Source organism: Rhinichthys klamathensis, unplaced genomic scaffold, assembly GCF_029890125.1.
Source record: "Rhinichthys klamathensis goyatoka isolate OS25496 unplaced genomic scaffold, OSU_Roscu_1.1 h1tg000261l_1, whole genome shotgun sequence".
Lineage (NCBI taxonomy): Eukaryota > Metazoa > Chordata > Actinopteri > Cypriniformes > Leuciscidae > Rhinichthys > Rhinichthys klamathensis.
The window spans coordinates 1,649,319-1,675,601 of record NW_026606782.1 but is presented as its reverse complement, the minus strand read 5'-3'; the positions used below and the strand labels follow the sequence as shown (position 1 = coordinate 1,675,601).

General features: G+C 36.9%; 1 protein-coding gene across 2 annotated transcripts in view; it reads left to right on the top strand.

Moving 5' to 3' along the window:
• Positions 1 to 24,666, top strand: part of asap1a (ArfGAP with SH3 domain, ankyrin repeat and PH domain 1a) — a 54,006-nt gene extending 29,340 nt beyond the window's left edge. Inside the window, exons 6-30 of one of the 2 annotated variants that reach the window (XM_056267595.1) lie at positions 746 to 820; positions 5,466 to 5,515; positions 5,728 to 5,857; positions 6,799 to 6,884; positions 8,009 to 8,084; positions 8,453 to 8,539; positions 9,432 to 9,532; positions 10,890 to 10,959; positions 12,486 to 12,573; positions 12,763 to 12,811; positions 14,108 to 14,271; positions 14,464 to 14,597; positions 15,265 to 15,356; positions 15,499 to 15,685; positions 15,995 to 16,080; positions 16,178 to 16,293; positions 17,131 to 17,198; positions 17,396 to 17,503; positions 19,053 to 19,284; positions 19,748 to 19,909; positions 21,395 to 21,470; positions 21,682 to 21,746; positions 21,831 to 22,387; positions 23,665 to 23,787; positions 23,879 to 24,666. In XM_056267595.1, the coding sequence (XP_056123570.1) occupies positions 746 to 820; positions 5,466 to 5,515; positions 5,728 to 5,857; positions 6,799 to 6,884; positions 8,009 to 8,084; positions 8,453 to 8,539; positions 9,432 to 9,532; positions 10,890 to 10,959; positions 12,486 to 12,573; positions 12,763 to 12,811; positions 14,108 to 14,271; positions 14,464 to 14,597; positions 15,265 to 15,356; positions 15,499 to 15,685; positions 15,995 to 16,080; positions 16,178 to 16,293; positions 17,131 to 17,198; positions 17,396 to 17,503; positions 19,053 to 19,284; positions 19,748 to 19,909; positions 21,395 to 21,470; positions 21,682 to 21,746; positions 21,831 to 22,387; positions 23,665 to 23,787; positions 23,879 to 23,953 (3,057 nt within the window). In that variant the 3' untranslated portion in view covers positions 23,954 to 24,666. The remainder of the gene's footprint in view (positions 1 to 745; positions 821 to 5,465; positions 5,516 to 5,727; positions 5,858 to 6,798; positions 6,885 to 8,008; positions 8,085 to 8,452; positions 8,540 to 9,431; positions 9,533 to 10,889; positions 10,960 to 12,485; positions 12,574 to 12,762; positions 12,812 to 14,107; positions 14,272 to 14,463; positions 14,598 to 15,264; positions 15,357 to 15,498; positions 15,686 to 15,994; positions 16,081 to 16,177; positions 16,294 to 17,130; positions 17,199 to 17,395; positions 17,504 to 19,052; positions 19,285 to 19,747; positions 19,910 to 21,394; positions 21,471 to 21,681; positions 21,747 to 21,830; positions 22,388 to 23,664; positions 23,788 to 23,878) is intronic. The other variant, XM_056267596.1, reaches the window with a different exon arrangement.
• The last annotated feature ends 1,617 nt before the right edge of the window (positions 24,667 to 26,283 follow it).

Here is a 26,283-nt window from a genome sequence, read left to right as displayed (position 1 = left end):
AGCCCATGCGAAAACAAGGATACATATCAGAAGGACATTAAATGTAGTCACGCAATACTGATGTTGTTAACATTAACAATTTGAGAACAAAGTGTAATTTGAATGGTTTGAAGTGATATGACAAGCGATCATTAGATTTAATCAGTGCCATTTACTGATGTTTTTTTTCCCTTAGTTGGTCAGAACAAAAGTGGATGTTACTTGTTCAGATGACAATTTCCGGTGAAAATTCTTATGTTGGTCATACTTCCAAAAAAGTAGAAACTGTGATTCCGAAAAACAGTATCCACTCCAGCGCGGTGACTGACAGCCGCACATTCTCCTCAAAACATAAGATTCATCCGCGCTGTGCCGTGCCGAGGCACAACCCACGTAAAGTTGATAATTCCGCGAATAACTGCAATTGCAGATTTCGAACAGAGAATTCACTACGGACTGCAGCTTTAAGTAATGAAAAGTTGAGAAGAATTGGACTAAAAGCATTTTCATTTTTTATCACGATTATTTAGATTTAAGTTTTAAAACCAACCAACATCCACAAATGAAAAGCATGTTTAAACTAATACATGTACCAAAGTAACAGTAATTTTGACATTCGCACACATTTCATGCTTTTATAAATATCCTAAAATAGTCCTTTAAAGCTGATAATTTGATTATTACCATTCTTGTACAGTACATGTAGTGTGTTCTCTGATCATAAGCTGTATGATACTGGTTCTGATTCTCCTCCTCTTCTCCTCAGCTCCAGAGTCTCAGCCACAATGTCATCTTCACCCTGGACTCTCTGCTCAAAGGAGATCTGAAGGGAGTGAAGGGGGTAAGATTTACATCCCTGTCTCTGGACTGAACTTATTGGAAAGACCCCCTCTGAGGAACACCCTGATTTACTGCCCCATATTGGTCTTAAATGAGTCCCTTTGGACCAAAAAATGCACACTGTAAATCACGTTGGAGTTAAATTACAGGGTTCTTCACGCCACTGTCGTCTATGAAACACAGTGCTGAAGGAATGGCCACACTTAGTGCTAGTAAACAGTGTGGGAGTGTTTAACACCCTTTGACTCAGTCGGTTTGAAGTGTTTACTGGTTGACTGGAGGACAGAGCTCAGGCGTCAGACTGACCACTCTTGTCAGCAGGCTTGATGTCTCAGGCTTGAAGGCAAACATGTAGTGATTGTGAAAATTACTTACACTAAGTGTAGGGCCGTCTCACACTGAGCTGTTTTGGGAGGGCTGTCTGATTGTTTTTACATTAGCATGACCCAGGCTAAGAGCTTCAGCAGCATCAGCTGAATTTCTGAGTGGAAGTGATGAGGCTTCACTTTTTGCTCAGTAGACAGAGTACCAGAGTAGGTATGTACCATACCTACCAGCCCCCACTCTTTCTCTCTCACTCTCTTATCTCACTCATACTTTGTCTCTCTCTTTCTTTCACCCTCTTACTCAGCGGAAACGAAACCTTTCTCTAAAGCCCTTATTGACAGAGGCAGAGGCAGTTGAAGGGTATAAGTGCAGTCCCTGGAGGACATTATCAGCTCTCTCTAAAATCTTTCCTGCACTGGAACAGATGCCTCATAACCCATTAACAAGCATCTACACCAATGCTCCTGTATGTTTAACCAGGACTCACTCAGAGACTCTTAAAGGAATAGTTCACCCAAAAATGAAAACTAGCCCATTATTTACTCACCCTCAAGTCATCCTAGGCGTATATGACATTCTTCTTTCAGACGAATACAATTGGAGTAATATTCAAAAATGTCCTGGCTCTTCCAAGCTTTCTAATGGCAGCGAATGGTTGTTTCTGTTTTGAAGTCCATAAAAGTGCATCTATTCATCATAAAAGTGCTCCACACAGTTGTGGGGGGTTAATAAAGGCCTTCTGAAACGATGCGTTTGTGTAAGAAAAATAAAGTAAAATTCTAGCTTCCGGCCAAACGCAGTCTATTTGTGCCCAAAGCGCAACTTACGCAACTTGTGACGTCGGAAGTAGCGTAGTGCGTTATGGCGTAACGTAAATATGAGCAGTACGTCACATTACTCGCATAAGTTGCTTCAATCAATTAAAAAAATAAAACAATGAATCACACATTTTTCTGTAATTAATCGCGATTAATTGCACGTAGCATTAACATTTTTAATTTTTATATTGTAATAATTTCACATTTAATCTCCAAATTAATGTAGAAACAACATAAAGACAGTAGCCTATTTTTTTTAAAATATTTGTTTAATGGCATCTTTTTATGAAAGAAGGCATCACTGATACCATTACTGCTACTGATGTCTCTATGAAATAGATTTTTTACTCTCAATTGTAGCCATTAATTATAGGCATAACAGTATATATAGGCATAACTTTAAATTTAAGTGAACTTAAAACAATCTTCACATAAAGCCATTATAATAAATGTCACATTTACCTGTGCCCTTCAATATTTCAGGGCTAAATTTTTCCGATTGGCCCAGTTAGACCAGTTCAGCTTTTTACTTGCCCTGTAAAAATGGACAAAAAGTTCTTGTTTTTGTTGTTTATGAACCATGTAACCTTGAAACAGTGCTTTGAAATTTTTTAGGTAGGTCTAACAGGTGGGTACAGAAAGTAAATAAAGTTATCAAGCACTTTACAGTCTTCACTGCATCAATTATAAATTAAATATAGATTCATCCTTATTAAGGCTACAAATGTTATTCAGTCAAGAGCTGTGAGTGGTTTTCTCTTTTTCTCTGATTATCCTTAAAGTCCCCATGAAATCCAAATGGAAGTTTTTTTTCTTGTAGTATGAATATGTTAGCTTTAAGGTTATTTATAAGCTAGTGTGCTCAAAACAATGACAAAATTCACATTAAGAAGATATAAGTGTTCAAAACTTAGTCTCTTCCGCCAATATGGATCAACGATTTTGATGACATCACTCTGCACTTCAGCTTCTCATCAGATTTTCTGTCCAATCAAATGCTCTCAAGAATCTGAAGCGTCCCTTCCCCTACACTAAAGACACTGAAGCTGGTTGAAATCGGTCACTTGTTCACACACTTATAGGGGATAGGGAACGATTCAGACAGTCTAAATATGATTTCCATTGGGACGAATGACATCTGGTTTCTCGTAAGTGACACGGGACCCCCCGCTGCACGCACACAGTCTGCTCTGGTCCAGAGACAGACACGAAAGCACAGAGCGGATCATATACACGAGTCGGCGCAGACCACAAAACATATGGGACTCGGACACAGAATGCTATATTTTAAAGCGATATGGAGGAGATCAGGAGGAGAAACGGTTAGACAGACCTGGCATTAGAAACCGCACTGAGGAGTAGAAGAGATAACATCAGTGCCATGCACCAACATAAATTACCATATTGTTCCGAATAGAAGACGGTGTTTTTTTTCTTGGAAATACATTTGAAAAAATTGGGTCGTCTTATATTCAGGGTCTAGACATGCACAGTAAATGCCATAATACACCCGCTACAATAGGGAGTGCCAAATACGTGTAAAACAAGTGTGCCCCCAAGACTGATAAACAACTCTCATTTAGCAGCCAAGAAATACGCTGGGTAACGGTGCGTGTCCACTGGCGTGGAGTAGAGTGAGCGTTTTCAGTTCATTCCTATGGAAGTTTAGCATCACGCTCACACGTGAGCAAGAAGCTCAATTTCCACAGGAAGGAACTGAAAACGCTTGTTCTGCTCCTCTCACTTCGCGCCAGTTGACTGACACGCACCGTAAGAATGATGCGGCAAAATGGATTAGCATTACGTTTTGCACTTGCCCTCCGACTTTTGCAAGAAATTGCTGTCTTTTCAGTGCTATGTGATCGGCCTGTGGAATCAGATCAGATGGATTAGATCAGATTTTTATGGGGTGCCATAAAGTTTTTTTTTTTTTATTGTTGGTACATTTCACCAATATTTACCATACTTTCAATATAAAAATGTAACATTTAAATATGAAAAATATGCAATATGAAAATTATTTTCAAATAAAAGCATTTTCTTTATAAAAGACAAGATTTTGTCCTCAAAAAGCCTTTTGCCAAAATGTACATCTTTGTCTTATAATCGGAACAATACGGTACACACTTTTCAAACTACACATCCTCAGCATGATTAAGTTCACTGTTTTGGTTTAGTTACGGTTTCATATTAAATCTAAATGGGGAAATATTAGACCGTGGCTGTCAAGTGCAGCTTTGCTGAGCTCAACAGCTCTGGCCGAGCTGTGATATAAACTAAACGCTATTGGCTGTTTTAATAAGGGGGAGAAGCTGCTCGATATTTCCCGCCCTGCCTTCCTGTTTCAGTGGAAATTACATCAACACACTGAATAATGCTGCGTGTTAATATTTTAACTCTTTACATTAATGTAAGAACTCATTTAACTGTGCTTTCGAGGGCATTTTGGCATAATTTTGTGTGTTTTTGTCCGTTCAAGTGCTGTCTGAAGCGGCTTTCTGTGCGCACGAGTCATGTGTGTGTCACAGAAAGGAGATTAACTGACGCGGGCCAGCACTGCGTTCTCTTTTGTGTCTTGTTGCGCTTGAATGGTTTTTTACCAGAGATGCACCTCTGGCTAGTACAATTCTGACAAATACAGTAAGCCCATAATTGTTTTAAATCAACTAAAAAATGGCCAATTTTAAAATGCTATTCTTATTGTTTTAAATGCTAAAAGTGAACTTATGCATCACTGCATTATTAAATGCAGCTTACATTTAACAGTGTTATTAAATTATTAGTGTTTTTAACGTTAAGTGAGCATTAGATGATGGTAAATAAATACTAAATGTTATAATTGGACAGTGCCGAAAAAGTAATACATATCGGAAGATAACCGACATATCAAGCAACCCTACTTTTTAGTAGTCATTTAACACAATCTCAGATTTTTAACCGAATAAATGTCTGGAGAAAAAATTTGGCACGTCTTTTTGTGCTCTGACTTAAATGTATTCTGAAGCATAAAATGCTGTAGGTTTCTGGATTTTGCTTCAGCAGTAGGAATACAGTATATTCATGCTGTGAACAAATTCGTGCTTATACCCATGCTAAGAATCCAGCAAACTGATACACTTCAGATAAAGTAACACACTCCAAAAGGACTCAGCCAAAACATCTGTGTGTGTTTCATGATCAATTATTATTTGAGCAGATGAACATTTGGGTAGTTGGAAAGTGAATAACGTCATTAAGTCCAGAGAATAGGTTCCTGAGAGTGGGAATCTGATAATAAAGAAATTGCATTACCACAGTCCATGTCAGTCACTACTGTACATCAGCAGTCTGAGTTTTATAGTAGTGTTCTGATCAAATCTCTTGAGATGTAGATGATTTCTTTGTGGTGCTTTATATTGTATAATAATGTGTTCAGTTTAACAACTGTAGAAAATGGTCTATAACTCTGCACAGTAAACCTAATTGCTCCTTGCACTATTTATTTTATTTCCCTCAACACAGGATCTTAAAAAGCCTTTCGACAAGGCCTGGAAAGACTATGAGACCAAGTTGTAAGTATCATTACCAAGTGTTTATTCTTTGGTCGTTGTATTCAAAATGTTGTTTAATGTAATGTGGTGATGTACAGCAGTTTTATTGTCAAGCACAACAATATATCATCATCATCATCATCATAGTGAAAGAGCCACTTGCGGTAACCTCTGTCTGAACTTCTGCTTATTGTTTCTCTGTCATCTTCCGTTTCTTGTCTTTTTCGCCATAGCACGAAGATTGAGAAGGAGAAGAGGGAACATGCCAAGCAGCACGGCATGATCCGTACGGAGATCACCGGCGCAGAGATCGCAGAAGAGATGGAGAAGGAGCGGAGGATCTTTCAGCTGCAGATGTGTGAGGTGTGTGGGCTTGTGAGGATTTAAACTTTCGGTCTCTTTCCTCCTCGTTCTTCCGAGAAACGTTAGCTTGACGGTAGTTTTGATTGTTCAGCAACTTTAGGTTGTCTCCTTGTTCTCTTCTGCCATGATGTCTGCTCTAACTTGAGGTGTTGTGAAAGGCCAGGAGATCTTCTGATGTGTTCATATTTTTCACCCAGCAGCAAGTTTTGAAATGGCTGTTTGAGACATCATTGCTCGGCAGTGTCTTAGCTCATGAATATTAATTTGGCTGTTGTGACGTTGCTAGGTAACATTACTGAACTATCCATTCACACAACCTGATAAATATTCATGAGTCAAGCCTTTGCAACAGTGGGCTTTGTATAATCAGGTGCAGAATATGCTTGAGTACAGACATACCAAGATATCAGACCAGCTTTATGTTTGATACATGATATTTTACTGTTTTTTATAAATATTGTACACGTATATTTCCAAGATGTATTGATATGAATATTAGGTCTGTGTTAAGAGTATTTGGTCGTCTTTGAGATGCAAACAAAAATGATTATATCAACAATTTAATATTGAATTACATAGTACAAACCATTTAATCATAACCAATAGTTTTCAAGGCTCACTTCAATCAAATCAAAACTGCTTTTATTGGAATTGGATTTCATAATCTAAACAATATACAAAGAAACGTAAAATACAAGTCATTAAATGTATATTATTAAGTGTATAATAACAATTGATGCAGGCTGAAGTGGTCCCCTCCATATTTCTGTTTAAACCAGGGGTTAGGGTGGAGCATTTAAACACAATTCTTATAGTTGAGCCACTTTAACCACTTCAAAGCAAGTGTGCGTGTGCGTTTAGAAGGGAGCAGCATCTCAGATGTTCTTTCCTGTTAACACACCAATGTCTCTATGTGCTTTATTATCTGTGGTTCCCAACAGTACCTGATCAAAGTGAATGAGATTAAGACCAAGAAAGGAGTGGATCTCCTCCAGAATCTCATCAAGTATTATCATGCACAGTGCAAGTGAGTGTCCCAGAATCCTGTTTTCTTACTGATGTAAGGTCTGTTATTGTAATTCCTAAGAAATGTCTCCCAGATTAGTTAAGATTTCAGTATTTTGATATTAAATTGAGATATATTATCTTCAAAGAGTTATTAAATGTATACAATTAATCAAAAGTGACAGTTAAAGGCTGGAATACACTACACGACTTTTAAAATCTGAACAGATTTTAGACATTGTTATCGGTCATAACATCTGGAGAAAACAGCGCAGATACTGGAATAAGATGAAACTTTCTAGAGTGCACGTGTCAACCACCTCCGTTCGCACACGCTAACAAATGGAGTAAACTTTGAAAGGCGACGGGTTCGACTGTACGCATATGTTAGCGAATGTGTAAAAAAAGAAGTATACTTTGGGCTTTAGAGGTGGTTGTTTTATCTGTCAAATATTTAATTGCTACACTGGTAGATCGAGGACAGCTTTGGTTTCAGTATTGACGCATCATACGCTACGATATGTGTTCTAAAATCAGCTCAAAATATCAAACATGTTTTGATATCCTCTGGCTCTATGGAATCATTGTCTGAAGCTAAAAAATCGGAGTCTGTGCCCATCATATACTATGCGATATTCTGTGAAATTTGCCGACTGCCCTGCAGACTTTTGGCAACTATTGTCAACTCATCCAGACAGCAAATCGTGGCAAAAATCTGAGCACAATTTGTGTAGTATTCCAGCCTTAAAGACACAAAAAATATAATGTTACTCAAATAAATATTTTTTTATTCATCAGAATCCTGAAACAAATGTATCACAGTTTACACTATTAAGCAGCTCAACTGTTTTCAGCTGTGATAATATTAAGAAATGTTTCTTGAGCACCAAATCAACATATTAAACTGATTTCCTGAAGGATCATGTGACACTATCAAGTTTTGCCATCACATATTTAAATTTTAAAATGTATTAACATATAAAATACTTATTTTAAAATGTAATAATATTTCATGATATTACTGTTACTGACTTATTTCAAAAACATAAAAAATCTTAACAACCCCAAACCTTTTAACAGTAGTATACATAGTGTTGAACAAATGCATAACAACAACCTTTCATTTGTGCTTGTATTTTCTCTCAGTTTTTTCCAGGACGGCTTGAAAACCGCTGACAAGTTGAAGCAGTATATTGAGAAATTAGCAGCTGATCTCTATAATGTTAGTAAACCTTTACATTTGTGCTTCTCTAGGTCTGTTTTATAGTTTTCTGTTTCGTTGTTAGTTCTGTTACTATGCATGCAGCTCTGCTTATGAGAACATTATGATTATATTAAATATGATATCATAAAACATAAGCATTATTAATATGTGAGTCTATGAGTGAAATATGATCTCATATTCAGACAGGAAAAAGTAAAGCTCAAGCCAGCTGTTCCTTTGAAAAAGTAATAAAGGTTTACTAGCAGTGCCTCCTCAAGAAAGTGTTTTCTCTTATGCAGACATCTTGAAATGAGGAAATAGCAGCCTGTTTGTTTTATATTGTTTATTTCGCCCCATATTGAAACACTGTAAATCTGCACTGTCAGATCAAACAGACCCAGGACGAAGAGAAAAAACAACTTACAGCTCTCAGAGACCTCATCAAGTCGTCCTTACAACTGGACCAGAAAGAGGTAGGTACATCACCGGAGGTTGTGACCTCTGCCTTTAATCTTTTGTCTTTGACTGATCACTGAGGGTATTCTATCAGAATAGTGCAATCAGTTCCATATATGTCATGCAACAATGGGTTTACATGCTGTATTCAGCATTAAAGATATGAATGAGTCCAGGTGTGAATATGCTTTTCATGTCCAGTTTGTCCTGACATTTACTGCCTCTGAGAGACTGTGAAGTAGGTTTTCAGTGTTTGTGTGCGAGCGTACATGTTCTCACGAGAGAGAGGAAACATGGACATGCGGGTCAGACAGTGACAACACAAGCTCTTTTGTAGAGCCCAGCGTTTGATCTTTTATGTGTTTTGTTTGGAGTTGATGTCCATTTGAACCGGACGTTTCTGGTCTCGATTGAATAACAATGCCCTGCGTTGTATTATCCTCGGGACACTGCTGTGAACATTGCAACGCTAGGTTTGCTCTTATTTTTATTCAACGCACACTGCAATAATAATAATCTGACATCTGCATTTCTGACTCCTTTCCTCCTTTCTCTTTCACTGCCTTCCAACTGAAGTCTAGGAGAGTAAGTTCATAAAAGTAACGTTTAGTGTTGCCAAACTTTTTTCCTTTATCTGATTTTATTATATATACTGTGTGCGCAAATGTCTACTGAACATTTTTCTTTTAATACAATAGAATTTTATTATCATATAGTGGTTACATTTGGTGCTAGAATAAAATACTTCCAATACATTTTCCATCATATTGTTTCTTTGTTTAAAATCCTATTTTTTTTGTTTCTTTTCAGGTTTAATGAAAAATAAAAATCCCAGATTTTCAATGTATTCTCAGACTTTTGATCACACTTTACTTTTTAGATTTTGAATGTTTTTGTTGTGATGTGCAGGATTCTCAGAGCAAGCAGAGCGGTTACAGTATGCACCAGCTGCAGGGCAATAAGGAGTTTGGCTGTGAGAAGAAGGGCTATCTCTTCAAGAAGAGTGATGGGTGAGCTCACACACTGATGTGAAATGTAGTCAGATGAGTAATGTGACCTAATTGTCTCTTGATCGTGTCTAATGGAATTGGCTACACTGTAATTGATTGGTTCAACACCACATAGCTTCTGATCACTGCTTCTTCCAGCTCTAAAGTGTCAAGTCACTTAAATATATACAGTATAAACACCAGGCATCACAATGCTTTACCATAGAAGATGTATCATTAGGCATTCCCCTTGAATATTTTCCAGTAAATTGAGTAAAAGTGACAGATTTTCACAATGTTAAAAAAAATATTTCAATTTCAAATAAACTGTTTAAATAAAAAAAACAATAAACGGCTTTCAACACTGATAGAATAATGTTTCTTGAGGACCAAATCAGCATATTAGAATGATTCCTGAAGGATCATGTGACACTGAAAACTGGAGTAATGATGAAAATTCACCTTAGCTATAGAATAGAAAAGTTATTTTAAATTGTAATAATATTTCACAATATTACTGTTTTTATTATTGTTTTTTTTGGTGTGCGAGACTTGAAGACTTTTCAAAAACATGAAAAAAGTCCTACTAACCTCAATTTTTAATGTTAGTTAGTGTATACATTTTTTAAATGTATAGACCTTATGCACCAGAGAAACGTGGGCGCCGTCATCTTTAGAATATTGTCTTTGAACTTCCGTTTTTGCGGTCGCTCTGTATATTTCTATGGCATCGCTGTCCAGGAGTAATTAGCTGGTGAAGTTGATTTAGTTATTGTAGAGTTAACAAAAGTTATCATGAGCATTGTAATGTTTATCATAAGCATTGTAAAGCAGATGTCTTAACAAATGTCGACCGGGAATTTTTTTACGAGCAGTTCATTCATACCTATGCAAGATCGCTGTGAAAATACCTATGCAAGACCCCCCCCCCCCCCCCATTTTTACATAAATTGTAGTACTGGCTGTGTTGAACCAATTAAACCTGTAATAAAAATGTATTGTATGAAAAAGATATCAAATAAATATATTTTGTGTAGTTTATTGGAAATATAAGTTTATCAATAACTATAAACCAAACACTTGGTAAGGAACAAGCTTTGCTTTCACTTAGGAACAGCTTAATTTAGGCTATATTTGCTAATCTTTTTGTTATTTTTATGAATTTTGTGAAACACACACATTGTGAACAGGGTTGCACTGATTTCAAACCTTATTTAGTACCTTACTCATGGAAAACAACCTTCTGGCTTTGAAAGAATGTACAGAACAGAATTGGTATTCTTCTTAAATTAAATAAATCAAACATTTTCCTCCTTTGTTCCAATTATCAAGCCATCTTAGAGATTCTAAGGACGGGTGTAATGATTTTCATTCACAGGATCCGTAAGGTGTGGCAAAGGAGGAAGTGCTCAGTGAAAAATGGCATCCTCACCATCTCCCATGCCACAGTGAGTACTTCACTAACCAGAGTAATACAATGAGATATACTCACAGAATATGCTGATATTTGCTTTAAAAGGATGTTTTGGTCTCATTTACTACTTACCTATCGAATGTAAAAATTTTAAGTTTAAGATTTTTTTATTAAGTATAGCTGTAGCTTTTAAAATGTTGGCTTTTTGTTTCCTCACTTTAGCACTCATTCAAAACTATCTCTCACCGTGTAAAGGTGAACATGGGGGGGTAGTGCTGCCCAGTTACCATAGAAACATGCACCCGGTGCGATCTGACTCATACACTAATGATATTAGCACGAACGAGACCCAGCATGCTCCGGGCCCCAGGTGGTCGATGAGTTTCCTGGTGTAATCTGCTGTAAGGACGCTGATGCTCAGCAGACGCCGTGTGGAGCAAATGCATTTTGCTCTCTCGTCTCTGTGGCTATGTGCTCATATTCCTGTCTGATAGCATTTGAATATGCTCCAAACCCTAACCTAACAGTCTACTACAGTCTACTAATGTAGTTTACATATAGTTGCAAAGTTACTTATAGTTAGTAGAATGTCTAAAGCGGACCATCGAAATCAAGTGCAACCTACATGAATATTGTACAAGAATGTTTACCGAATATATAACAAACATTAATATTGTGGGTTATACATGCATCATTGGTTTGTTCTAAGACTGAAACCGTTGATCCTGCGTTGGATACTCCTTTGCAACTAATTACATTTTATTTCTTATAAACTGAAAAATATTTTCACATGTTTCTGAAGTATGATTTCTACAATACTGCCCAGATGTCACGCATGAACTGCGTTGGCAATCCAGCATTTCATCAAGGCTGTTATTGTTACCAATATGGAGCTATAGCAATCTGTTTTAACACATTACTTCCAGCAAAGGCTTTTGTCCCTAGAGCTTTTTTAGGTTTTCTCATTTTTATTTTCTCATCAAAACATTCTCTCTGGGATTTGAGTTAGACAGTAATATATGCAAAAACACATTATTTATATGATATTCTAAAATATTTCTATAATTAAATATTGTTATGACTTCTCATATTGACATGTGTTTAGTTACATGCATCAATTAATATATAAATCAAGTTGAGTTCAGCCTCCCCTATTATTATTTTGTTTTCTTATTTCTCTTATTTTTTTAACCTGCCCTAGCAGTTTTCACTGACCCCACTACACAAATATATATAAATGTTGTTTCAGCAACATATTTGTATGTGTGAGGAAGACATCTGTGTGAGGAAGAAATCTTTTAAATAAATAAAATATAAATAAATAATAGTTAAACTAAAATAAATAAAATAATAATATAATAATAATAAAATAATACACCATTAACTTAATGGAAACTATAAATTCATAAACAACTGGTAAACAACCATGTCATTTGATGATTTTCCAAGTCACTCTTCCAATTTTCACAAAGTCTCATCTATGTTAGCTAGGTAAATGCCTTTACCTTGGTGACAAGTCCATAAACTGGCCCCAAAACTGACTGTAATTACTCTGTCCAGTCCAACAGGCAGCCGGTGAGACTGAATCTGCTGACCTGTCAGGTTAAACCCAGCGGAGAGGATAAGAAGTGCTTTGACCTCATCTCCCGTGAGTAACTACACAGAACCTATGTCCCCTGCCAAACTTCAGAGTACTTCCATCCGTGCCAAGTGCTAGCAAGGCCTCCAGAAGTCTAACTCCATTACACAGGCAGAGACGACTAAGTGCAGTGTTCAGAGGCTGAAGAGCAGTTAACATAATGCACTTCTTCCCCTAATAATCTCTTTCCCTCTGCAGATAATCGAACATATCACTTCCAGGCAGAGGATGAACAGGAGTTTGTGATGTAAGTGTGAATGTGTTAGTTCGAGAGTTGATACCATCTGTTATTTTTCTGTGCTCATGAGTGAGAACAAGATGTGAGTGTATCAGTGCCTCTTTGTGTTAATGAGAAGAATATATTAGGGCTGGGCTACATATAACAAAAAATATAAGACAGAAAACATATACTACCATCAATAATTCATTAAATTGATCAAAAGTCACAATAAAGACATTTATGATGTTATAAATTATTTATCTTTCAAATAAATCCTGTTCTATTGAACTTTCTATTCCTCAAAGAACCCCAAAAACAATACATCACAGTTTTCACAAAATATTCAGCAGCACAACAGCTTTCAACATTAAGAAATGTTTCCTGAGCACCAAATCAGCATATTAGAATGATTTCTGAAGGATCATGTGACACTGAAGACTGGAGTAATGATGCTGAATATTCAGCTTTGCCCCATGACAGGAATAAATGACATTTTATAATATATTAAACTAGAAATCAGTTATTTTAAATTGTAAAAAATAATAAGTGAAGTCTTGCTGAGTATAAGAGACTTAATTGTAATTAATTAAAAAGAGCAATAATTGTATGAAAAAAATCAATTTCCACAGTTTTTGCACTACATGAATAAGGTAAAAATAATAATAATAATAAAATAGACTTTTCATAACTTATGTATTCATATATTTTAACTAAAACATTTTAATATAGAAAAAAACATGCTGAAATATCTGTGAACAATTTTGAGTGATGCTGCGAACTAATCGTCGATTTTTTTTTTAAATAGAACATTTTAAAAAAAATTATTTCCCAAAAATGGATTACTCTAATGCTGTTTTTGCTATTGAAGTTTAAATTATAGGCTTTTGTATGCTTAATGGATAAAAATAAGCTTGTGTAAATCATTGTGAGATTCACTATGTTGCTTATATATTATATTATATTATATTATATTATATTATATTATATTATATTATATTATATTATATATTTTGCTGTGGATTAGTAAGCTTGTTTGTGTCTGTTGATATTTAAATATCTGTATAGCACCACGTCATATATTGATACATAAATATGTGTTTGCGAATCTGTCTTTATGTGTGTGTGTGTGTGTGTGTGTTATGGCTTAGGCTGAAACGCGTCTGTGTGGACATGGTATTAATAAATATATGAGATATAACTAGAGAGTGCGGTTTTTCATCTTTATTTGTGTGTGGTATTTCACATAACTTATCACATATGCATGCCCATCTGTGGTGGTGTGCAAGCGATTAATGCATATATATGTTCATGTGTGATGAGCAGATGGATTTCAGTGCTGACTAACAGTAAGGAGGAGGCTCTGAACATGGCTTTCCGTGGGGAGCAGAGTGCTGGAGATGACAGTTTGGAAGACTTGACCAAAGCCATCATCGAGGATGTGCTGCGCATGCCTGGAAATGAAGTCTGCTGCGACTGTGGAGCACCAGGTTAGCCAAGTTTGTGTGTGAAAGTTTTGTAGCAGTGGCATCTGACTCAGTCCCCATTTTATCAATGCAGTGAGGTTTCAAAACAGTTTCATAGATTCATGCGCCACCTTGTGGCTTAGAGGTGAGTGGCAGGACACAGCGCTCATCGACTACAATATAAAATCCAATTTTCTCCCATTTTATCTGCTCTAGAGCCTAAATGGTTATCCACTAACCTCGGCATCCTGACATGCATCGAGTGTTCAGGGATCCACAGGGAAATGGGTGTCCATATTTCACGCATCCAGTCCATGGAACTAGACAAACTCGGCACCTCTGAACTCTTGGTAATGTGAATGTAAATCTTGTAATTTACACTACCGTTTTAGAAGTTTAAGGGTCAGATTTTTTGGCGTTTTTTTTTTTGTGAAGAAATTAATACTTTTATTCAGCTAAGATGCATTAAATTGATTATAAATTATGGTAAAAAGAACTGTAAACTGTTTCAAATAAATGTTTTTTTTTTTTTTTACTTTCTATTCATCCAAGAATTATGAAACAAATTATCAGTTTCCACAAAAAAGAAAGCAACACAATTGTTATTATACAACTAATAATAAATGTTTATTGAGCACCAAATCAGCATATTATGATTTCTGAAGGATCTTGTGACACTGAAGACTGGAGTATGATACTGAAAATTCAGCTTTGCCATCACAATAACAAAATGTTTTTAAAATATATTAAAATAGAAAAGTTAAAATAATATTTCACAATATTACTGGTTTTACTGTATTTTTGATCAGATAAATTAAGCCTTGGTGAGCATACGATTTTTTTATTTATTATTGCGGACCCCCCATTTTTGAACGGTAGTGTGTGTGTGTGTGTGTATATAAATTAAAGTGTTGACTTTTTAACATAATCTCTTTGGTGAATGTATTACTAAATTATAGGTATGCTATGATCTGTTAACATGCTAGTTACTGACAGCCGAATGCGATCTTTCCACAGCTGGCTAAGAATGTGGGTAACAGTAGTTTTAATGAAATTTTAGAAGGGAATCTGCCAAGCCCTTCACCAAAGCCAACACCATCAAGTGACATGTGAGTACCAGCTTACCTAGCATACATTAACAACTGTAGATAGTACTACAGACTTTAACTATTGGAATGACCCTTTGTTTAGTAGTTAAAGCACTAATTCATATGTAAAGCAGCATGTGCTTTTTGAAATTAACTATTTTAGGACCGAGAGGAAGGAGTACATAAACACAAAGTACGTGGAGCACAGGTTTGCTCGGCGGACAGCCACTACAGCCACAGCCAGACAGGGCGACTTGTACGAGGCCGTGAGAACTCGAGACCTGATGGCTCTTATTCAGCTCTATGCAGATGGAGTGGAGCTTATGGATCCATTTCCAGAAGCAGGACGGGTATTGATCTTTGACTCATTTGACTTTGATGTTTTTCATAGATTAACTGATTTATATGCTGCTTATTTAGAGATATATAGTCATTTACTTACCAGAGTGTATATGAACTGACCTCAGGTCAGATGAGAAGTGTGGTCCCCAAGGGTTTGTCAGTACTCATTCATTTTGTAAGACACTTCCTGTTAGTTTTAGAGTATCTGAAACCTGCTTTTGGTCAATCGCAAGAATATGCTATATAGCATATTTAAATGAATGCAAATATTTCTCAGTAATGTTGTCCTGATTCTGGTACTGAATTACTGTCGACAGGACCCGGGAGAGACAGCGCTGCACTTTGCTGTGCGGATGTCAGACCAGACCTCGCTGCACCTGGTGGACTTTCTTGTCCAAAACAGGTAACGGACAGAACATTCTGTAGTGTGTATTAGTCCACTGATGCTCATTAGGAGATAATTAAGCTGCAAGATGTTAAATATGGATCTGTGTGTGCAGTGGAACTCCAGACAGACAGACGGAGAGTGGAAACGCTGCTCTCCATTACTGCTGCACATATGAGAAGTCAGAGTGTCTCAAACTGCTGCTCAGGGGAAAACCATCTATTGACCTGGGTGAGTGGGTTATCTTTAGCAATGGTGTTTCAACAGAGACAACATCTGGAGTTATTTCAATATAAATAAAGGCAGCTGATTGTTGACATTTATCTAAAGTTAAAATTCTACAATTGCTGTAAATAAACGTTTTAATAAATGATAGAAGTCTGATCATTTGTAATATAATGCTTTGTAGTTTAGACCACAATGCATGGCCATGTGAATTTATTAACATATACTTCCTTTATTTAGATTCTACATTAATTTGTGGATTGTGTTAATGCAGTATTCATTATATATATAATAGTAAATAGTAAAATACTAATAGTATGAAATCTTATTACAATTTAAAAGAACTGCTTTCTATTTTAATATTTAACAACAACAAAAATTCCTGTAATGGCAATTAAATGCATGCTTGCTGAATAAAAGTACTAGTTTCTTAAAAAAAAAAAAAATCTTACTGACCCCAGACCTATGTATAATGTCACACACACATTTCATATAAAGTCATACAATGATTTGCAAGAGATTATTGGATCTTTTGCAGAGGTTTAAAAACCTCAGCTGTTAATACAGGCCTCTGGGACCCACATGCCGGTCTGAATGCTTAGAGGCTCATCTTCCAACAAGTTTCATTCCTCAAATTCTTTTCATTTCTACTGAATAATACACAGGTGTCCCCACACCTAACCTGGAGGCTTTGATTTTTTGCGTCTTGCTTAGTTTTAAAATATGTCTTTTTTCCCAACCTTAATATAAAACTACTAATGAGTTTTTAAAATATATATTTTTTAAATTAAATTACCATAGTAGTAGCAAGGCTGTACCTATGTGCTTTGTGTTTTATTTCAGTTAATCAAAATGGGGAGACAGCTTTGGACATTGCCAGACGAATGAAAAATGCACCGTGTGAAGAGCTAGTGAGTGTGATACTTTATATTCAATGCTTAATTTCTGTGTTGCTGACACTGGCAATTACAGAAGAATTTTGCCATACAACCACCGGCAATTTCACTATATACAGTCATGTAATTGTTCAAAACATGAGCTTTATTTTCTGGCATTAATGTCATTGGAGACGTGTATTATGTTAATGGGCTTGTGATTGGTTGTGCAGCTGATGGAGGCAGCAGCTGGGAGGTTTAATCCTCACGTGCATGTGGAGTATGAGTGGAATCTGCGGCTGGAGGAGATTGACGAGAGTGACGATGACCTAGATGACAAGGTTTGTGCGCCCACCTTTTGCTTTGTCCAATATCTCCCTATACTAGAGCTCCACTAACTCTCCCTCTTCATGCACCTGTAATAAGCATAGGTAATTATAAGTGATTTTGTAGGTAACTGATTACTTGTTGCTGGAAACTTCACACCTGGTTAGAACATGGTGCAACACTTAAAGGGTTAGTTCACCCAAAAAATGTCAATTCTGTCATCATTTACTCACCTTCGTGTTGTTTTAAACCTTTAAGACTTTCATTCATCTTCAGAACACAAATGAAGATCTTTTTGATGAAATCTGAGAGTTTTCTGCATTCTCAATTGACAGTTATGCAACTACTACTTTGATGCTTCAAAAAGTTCATAAAGAGATCGTAAAACTAATCCATCTGAAATGAGCTGTGTAGATAAAATTTTCTATAGAGACACGATCGCTTAATATGATGAACAGATTTAATTTAGGCTTTTATTCACATTTAAATATAAACAGAAGCTCAACCGTAACTGCTTGACACACGAGAACAAACCTCATTGGTTCTTGAGGAAGCACAAACGTGCTGCGTAACACGAGAACAAACCTCATTGGTTCTCGCACGTCAAGCGAACATGCTTGAGCTTCCGTTTACCACAACTGATGTGTGAGTTGATGAATGTTTATATGTGAATACAAGCCTAAATTCAATCTGTTCACCATAAAGCGATCGTGTCTCTAAAACTAAACTAAACAACACCTAAACTGAACTAAACTACTAAACTGCTCAATTCAAATGGATTAGTTTTACGAACTCTTTATGAACTTTTTGAAGTGTCAAAGTTGTGTAGCTGTCAACGGAAGGACAGAAGGTCTCAGATTTCATCAAAAAGATCTTAATTTGTGTTCCGAATATGGACGAAAGTCTTACAGGTTTGGAACAATATGTGGGTGAGTAAATGATGACAGAATTTTTATTTTTGTGTGAACTAACCCTTTAAACTTGCAAAATTGTATTATGTTTTAATCACAAAAGTTATATATTTTGTAATTGTATCAAACTAAGCTAATGTACAGGTTTCTTAAAAAAAAACAATATGCTATTTAAAAAAATCTAGACAAAAAAAAAGTTTACATAGAAAACAAAAAGTATATTACTGCCATTCGGGTAATGCACAAATAAAAATTGTGATAACTGAAGTCTATATAAGAATCTAAAAAATGGTTGTCACATTAGTCTTATAACAATAGGGTGGAAAATGCTCTTGGTCCACTGTGTGAACAAAGCTCTCTTGCCACTCAGAAGCAAACCGATTTGATAAGCGACCAAGTTCCTTGTAGCGCTTTAAATAGCGCATTTTATGCCATCATAAAAGTGGAACCCATATCTGCAAAGATCCATGACTCGAGAAATGAGAACCCAAATCAAAATATTACCACACTTGGATGTCCCTGAAAGCACACACCACCTCAACGCCACGTATACACAGTGCCTCCTAATGCATTCACTTGTAATCGCAAGGTTTTGGAGAGGCTGTGGACTAATTTTAAAATCAAGTGATGTGTAATATTTTTCCATCTCCAGCCCAGTCCGGTAAAGAAGGAGCGTTCTCCCCGACCTCAGAGCTTCTGTCATTCCTCGAGCGTGTCCCCTCAGGAGAAGCTGTCTCTCCCTGGGTATTTAGGACACAGGGACAAACAGAGACTCTCCTACGGAGCCTTTGCCAACCCTGTCTACAACACCTCCACCGAAACACCTGCATCTCCGATATCAGAGGGGCCCGATATCAGAATAGCCAGCAAGACCACTGGGAAAGGTATACATGCCTTTATGCATGACGCTGCAGATAAAAAAGAGCAGCCCATGTAGCAGGAAAGGTAAAACATGATGATAGATTGAATTGTTTGCATGTACTGTACTTGACGTCTTTACATTAACTCTAATTGCGGGGGAGGTATAATGTGCAATCGGTTGAGGCTGACCCTTAGTGATTGTAAAACATCCTCTCACACCACAACCACTGTTTGCTTGCAAACTGAGCTGGAATGTGCAACCTTTGGCTGTCGTTTGATCTAATCTAATATCAGCCTGCACCTGCATTCTGCGACCATGTTAGCTGTCGTTTTCTTGTTTCTTTTTTTTTTTTGGTTGTGCTTTTGGAAATCACTTTACACTCATCCCTCCTGACATGATGGGAGTGTTGTCTTTGCCCTTGTGTTCCGGTGCGCTCGGGCCTCACTTGCTTCTCGACCAATCACGTCATCTCGTCACTCTTTCAGCTCCGTCCTCTGGACCGCCCACCTCCCTGCCGCTGGGATCGCAATCGAGTGCAGGAGGCAGCTCCACTCTGTCTAAGAAGAGAGCGCCTCCTCCACCTCCCGGACACAAGCGCACCCACTCAGACCCCCCCAGCCCCGTACTGCAGGGCCCGCAGAGCAAAGGTGCGTCCAGGTGGCAACACCTCAGTTTTGTGATTCCAGAAACAAAAGTTTTTGGTCAAAACCTCTGAAAAATTCTTGTAATTTTGTTGTTTTGTTGCTCATAGTGGTGGTGGTGTTGGTGTAAAATGGGTGGGTAGGAATTCTCAGCCTGACCTCAAATGGCCATTACATAATAAAGTGATATTCTGAATAATTGATTTAGGGATCTTGTTCTTGAGTGTGTTGATAATCAAAGACCGAGAGCTTTCTGGGAGGATGCCTGACATATCAAACACCCCAAAAATATGAATACAACTAGCACTTAATGTTACATTTTCTTCAGTATTTTCTCTTTCCTCACCCCACAATGAGAGTTAAAGTGGTTTTTCTTAGTAATTAGCTTATGGCAGCTTTCTTTTTGTTTTGTGATTCTGAGCTTTGCGATTTAATAATTATCATTCATTTTGTTTGTGTTGTTGCATTGTTTTAAATTAAAATATCATATTAAATTGTTTAAAGTTAAAATGTGTAATGTGTTCTATTAGCTTCACCTAACAGAAAAACTCAAATTAAAATAGTGATTAAAATTAGTTAATTATTACGATTAGATAAAATATCAATTTAAGAATTTGTCAAAATTATAACATTTGTTTTATCAACATCAATTCTTTTTTAAAAAGTCTTGGGACACCAAAAGTCTACTGTATTTGTGAAAAGTGCCAATTTTCAAATTTTCAAACCAACTGGTTTCCCCAAACACTCTTTCATTGGTTGGATAAACAAATAGTTGGCCCCAAACTCATCCCATTGGTTGAGGTAATTGGGCTGGTGAAGATCTAATAGTGCCACAGCTTTGATTTATTTGATTTATTTTTTCAGAGAAATCAACCTTCTTTTAGTTGTCTTGGCATATTAAAGTTTAATAAATTGCCTTTGTCTTTGTTTACTCACTCTCATGTCATTCCAAACCCAAAAGACTTTCGTTCACCTTTAAAGTACAAAATGAAGATATTTTAAATGAAATCTGAGAGATACTGGTCCCTCCATTAACAGGGATCGTAAAGAGATGGTAAATCTAATCCATATGAATTGAGCGGTTTAGTCCAAATTTTCTGAAGAGACACGATCGCTTTATATGATGAACAAAACTTTCTCTTTATGAACATTTTGAAGTGTTAAAGTGGCAGTTGCGTGGACTGTCAATGGAGGGACCCGGAATCTCTCAGATTTTATTTAAAATCTCTTCATTTGTTTAGAAGATGAACAAAAGTCTTACGAGTTTGTAATGACATGAGGGTGAGTAAATTACAGAATTTTCATTTTTGGGTGAACTAAGCTGCGATTTGAGAAAATATTTTAACATCAAAAAAATGTCTTGGTGACATCAATGAGGATTCCTGGGACATAAAAACAAAGAGTGTAAGACATGGCCAAAGCTCTTAATGAAATACAGGGACTTCAAAACCGCTTTAAACCTCTTCCCCCTTTTTATTTTGAACCTCATAGGAAGTGAGTCTACACCTCCTTCTGCGAATCGGACATCCCCGGCCAATAAGTTTGAGGGAATTCAGCAGCAGCAAAGGTGTTGCACCACACTGACATTCAGACATTGAATAGTCCTGTATTGCACAAAAAAAAAAAACATTTGTGCATTTTACAGTATGTGTAATAGATCTTAACTGTAAACAAAAAATTTAGACCATTACAATTTTCATGTTATCTTCATAAATCATGAAGGTTTTTTTTTCTAGTCTGTTATAGAGAAATTAATCACAGGACCTTTTTGATTTCAGCACTACTTCTATGAACACAAAAGCAGCATTTGGCCCAAGAGTTCTTCCCAAACTACCTCAAAAAGGTAGATTTAACATGGCATTAAATACAATGGATTTACTTCAATTTTTTACCTTTATGTTGACCTGCCCATGTCTTACTCTTTCAGTGGCACTACGAAAGATTGACACAATCCACCTCCCCTCAATGGACAAGTCTGGTCCCGATGTGCTGCAGAAACCCCCACATGCCCAGGACACGCCTCCCACCAGAGCTTCAGATACAATAACCAGACCCACTGAGCCTCCACCTAAAATCCCACAACCCGCAGAACGCTCCCAGCCCCTGGAGATGCCACAGAAACCTCACATCTCAGACCTTCCCCCTAAACCGCAACTGTCTGATCTTCCCCCGAAACCACAATTGTCGGATTTACCCCCAAAACCTCAGCTTTCTGACCTGCCCCCGAAACCACAGCTTAAGGATCTTCCCCCTAAGCCGCAGCTCTCTGACCTCCCATCCAAGCCTACGATGTCTCCAACAGCTGAGACCACACAGAGGCAAACGACACTGGAGGAAACCAGCCCGAAGCCCCAGCTGACGGAGGTGCAGTCATCCAGTCAGCAGGAGGAGCTCTCTCCCAGACAGGCCAGTGAAGACACTAATGGTGCGCCTGCAGGAGCTGTGGAGATGCCTGTCCCGATGCCACGGAAAATAAACACAGTAGTGAGTGAAAGATATTTTAGAGAGTGTTATATATGTACAGTGGACCCAAAAAGTGCACAAATAATTGTTTTCCTCATTTCATGACCTATATCTATTGTTTTATCGTTTTAAACCTAACAAAAAAAAAAGGGCAAAATATTTAGCTTAAAAAGTGCTCTTTAAAAGGCATTAGTTTATTTATTATTTTATTAATAATAAAAATACACTTATTTAATTTTATTTTTTTTAAATACTCTACCAATCAAAAAAGTTGAATCACATTATATTGATCAAAAGTGACCGTAAAGAGTCCAGACTTTTATAATGTTACAGAAGATTTCTATTGCAAAGAAATGCTGTTCTTTTGAACTTTCTACTCTCTAAAATCATAGTTTCCACAAAAATATTAAGCAGCACAACTGTTTTCAACACTGATAATAATATTAAAAAAATTCTTGAACACCAAATCAGCATATTAGGTGGATTTTTGGAGGATAATGTGACACTGAAGACTGGAGTAATGATGCTGAAAATTTTAAAATAGATTTTAAAATACATCAAAATAGAAAACAGTTGTTTTAAATTGTCACATTATTTCACAATATCACTGTGTATACTGTAATGTATGTTTAATCAAATAAATGTAGCCTTGGTGAGCATAAGAGACTTCTTTCAAAAACATTAAAGGGGTCATGAACTGGCTTTTTAATTTTTTTTATATTGTTGTCTGAGGTCAACTTATGACGTTCGCTTGGTTTTTACATTCAAAAACATCAAAATGAATAAGTAATAGGCTATTTTCTACCCTAGTTTTGAGCCTAGTTCAAAAACGCTCGGTTTTTATGGGCGTCTCGCATTGAAGACTTGGAAGTAAACGCCCACTGCTGTGAGTGGATAACAGTTTTGCATATTATAATGAGTTTCGTGTAATGCGCGAATCGGTGGGCGGGGCTAAACCGTCCGTGTTGAAGTAGGCGTTGATCTTCTTCTGCGGGGGTGGTGTTTTATCCTCTTTGTCGTCATAGTTCCCCACTTTGAAAAACGAGTCGTTTGCTGAGCCTGGTGTCAATAAAAGCTTTTATTGGACTAACAAGGACGTTTTCAGTTCTGAAACTTACAGGATATTCTTATAATATGATGACCTCTTAGATGTCAAAAGCTCAAGGAAAATTTGATTTCTCAGTTCATCACCCCTTTAACAAAATCTTGCATCCAACTCCAAACTTTTGGACAGTAGTTTATATTGGAAAATATCAACAGGTGTAACACTAAAATAACTGAGGATCATCTCTTTGCAGGCAAAGAGCAAAATAAGGCGCGTGAAAACCATCTACGATTGCCAAGCAGATAATGATGATGAGTTGACTTTTGTGGAGGGGGAGGTTATAATTGTTACAGGAGAGGAAGACCAGGAGTGGTGGGTAAGTAAATCTGTGCCGTGAGCTTGCTACTAGTATTGTTAATGCAGTTTTAGGGCATAATGTCACATTCATCAACCTGCCTTTTTTACAGATTGGGCACATAGAGGGGCAGCCTGAAAGGAAAGGGGCCTTCCCAATGTCCTTTGTGCACATTCTGTCAGACTGACAGTGTATAAGCGGCGGCCGAGAGGCTTTCTAACTAGCACAAGCTCCGCTCTCTCTCATTCTCTCTAGCCTCACACTGGACTGTGGGCATTGCCTCTGTACATAGCTGCTGAAACCCAAACGGTCTCCAAACAAACGTAACATGAAGAATCAAACCCATGCTCCCTTAATCCTCAAGGGGGAAATGTGTAAACTATGTGTTGTTCATAAACTGTGTTATCCTGCCTACCAGTATTATCGTAGCCATGGCAGCCCAGCATGCCAAACTGGGTTTGCAGTAGCTATACATGGAAATCTAGCACTTAACATGTATGCTGTAACTTTGTGTATGTGTACACATATAGAAATTATGTAAGTCCATTTAAAGTGTGTCTTTGTACATACATATGCACAGATGTAAGTGTATATTTATGTACGTATGTATAATGTACAAGTGTGCAAATGTATGTTAACCCTGCTTGCTTATGGAGCCAGAGTGACTCTAGACATTTTAGTGTACTGTTTTAAAAGAAAAAAAGATCATCTCTTAAATTTTTGGATGGCATAAGTGATAAGTGAGAATACAATAACATACCAGTGTTTAAATTCCCAGCATAGTGGCATGCTGGTCAGGGATCAAAACCAAAATGTAAAGGTTTAAACATCTCATCTGCTATACATAGACGATCAAAATTGGCATTCATTACGTTTGCATCACTCACAAAAAAAAAAGAAGAAGCCCTTGAACAGCCCTTGAAAATTGCTGGTGTAATGTTACCACTTTATACCCATACTCTCTCCATGCCGGTATGTTCAAATGGTGGCTGTAGCCAAGAACGTCACTACATATAACCAGTTATAATTTAAGAATAAATCGCTGAAAAGCTCATATCGATCAAATATGTCAGTGTCTATGGTGGTTACGGCTATGGTCGCATCTGTGGGAACGCTTCATTTCTTCCCCATTGTTGTTTAACGCCAAATCTGACAAAACTAATGCCTCAGCTCTGGGAAAGTGTCCTTTTTAATATTGTTTTATTAGATCATACAATAACCTACCTTATCCATCTGGTCTCATGCATAAATTATGAATCTTCTCTCATACATGGATATGACTGGTCAAACGTTGTTGGCTTTGTATAAAAATGGACATATGTTGAGCAGAACACAATCTGTTATAGGTTGCTTAGAGTGAGTTTTATTGTTTGCTTACAGTGACTGTGGAATGTGGTTTGTTTTGTTCATTTAAGTTGAATTAAACTGCAAGGGGACCCGGCAGTGAGTGACTGACTCGGTATGACTCAGAATGAACTAAAGCTGCCTCTTTCTCGTTACCCTATCAGGGAGACCAGCATTCACTCTTGGTTTTTAACTCTTGTTGTATTAATGATAGAAGATGTATTAATGAATGCCACCTGTACTATATTTGATGATGATAGTATTTGACATTTATAGGGCTAAAGTGTTTCAGCATGGAGAGGAATGGACCCTTCAAGTGTAGTTTATTATGGGTTTTGTTCCTCTGTTTTAGGTCATGTTACATTAAAATAATTTTAACTAAAGGATAAAAAACAAGAATTCAGCACAAAGAACATCTCTGCTCAATGAACAAGACAAAACGACTCTGAGATTGTGGTATAAAGTTGCCGATGCACCGTTCCCGGACTGTTTTGTTTAGACCCCTATGCTGAGCCCACTGTTGGACAATGTCTGTCTGTTTAGATGTTCAATCCAGCACAACTCCATATGATGGATTCTTGTGTTTGCTAATATTGTAGCATACTGAAGTCTGGAAACAGTCAAAAGGACAACGTCACATCTACAGTACGTGAATAAACTGGATTCAGTCCTAATGTTACATTTAGGATGAATTTTGCCACTCTTCCTTTTTTTGTGTCTGTTTGCTGCACTGTAAGTTCAGTCAGAAAGAAAATCAAACTTGGCTATCAAGTCTTCAAATAAAGTCTTTAAGTTGAAACCATGTAGTCTCAATGTTGTTGTTTTTTTTTAATTAAAACTGGGTTATTTTATATGCTTTTTCCTCTGAACTTGGAAGTGGTAATTTTTTTTTTTTTTTTTAATTACCTCTTTCCATGCTGAAAATCAGGCTATTGTAGATCGGGATACGGTCTAATAATGTATTAATTGTTTTTACTCACTTTGTGTGTGTGTATCTTTAAAAATGACCGATACCATAACACACAACTTTACCCCGTTTGTGACAATACAATGCAAAAGAACTAGTGTTTTGTCGTTTCGCTCGCGCTGGTAGACTATGAGTGCCTCAGACTCAAGAGTATAAAATAATAAAACGTAAGTGAAAGCAAAATCTTCCAAACTACATTTCGAACG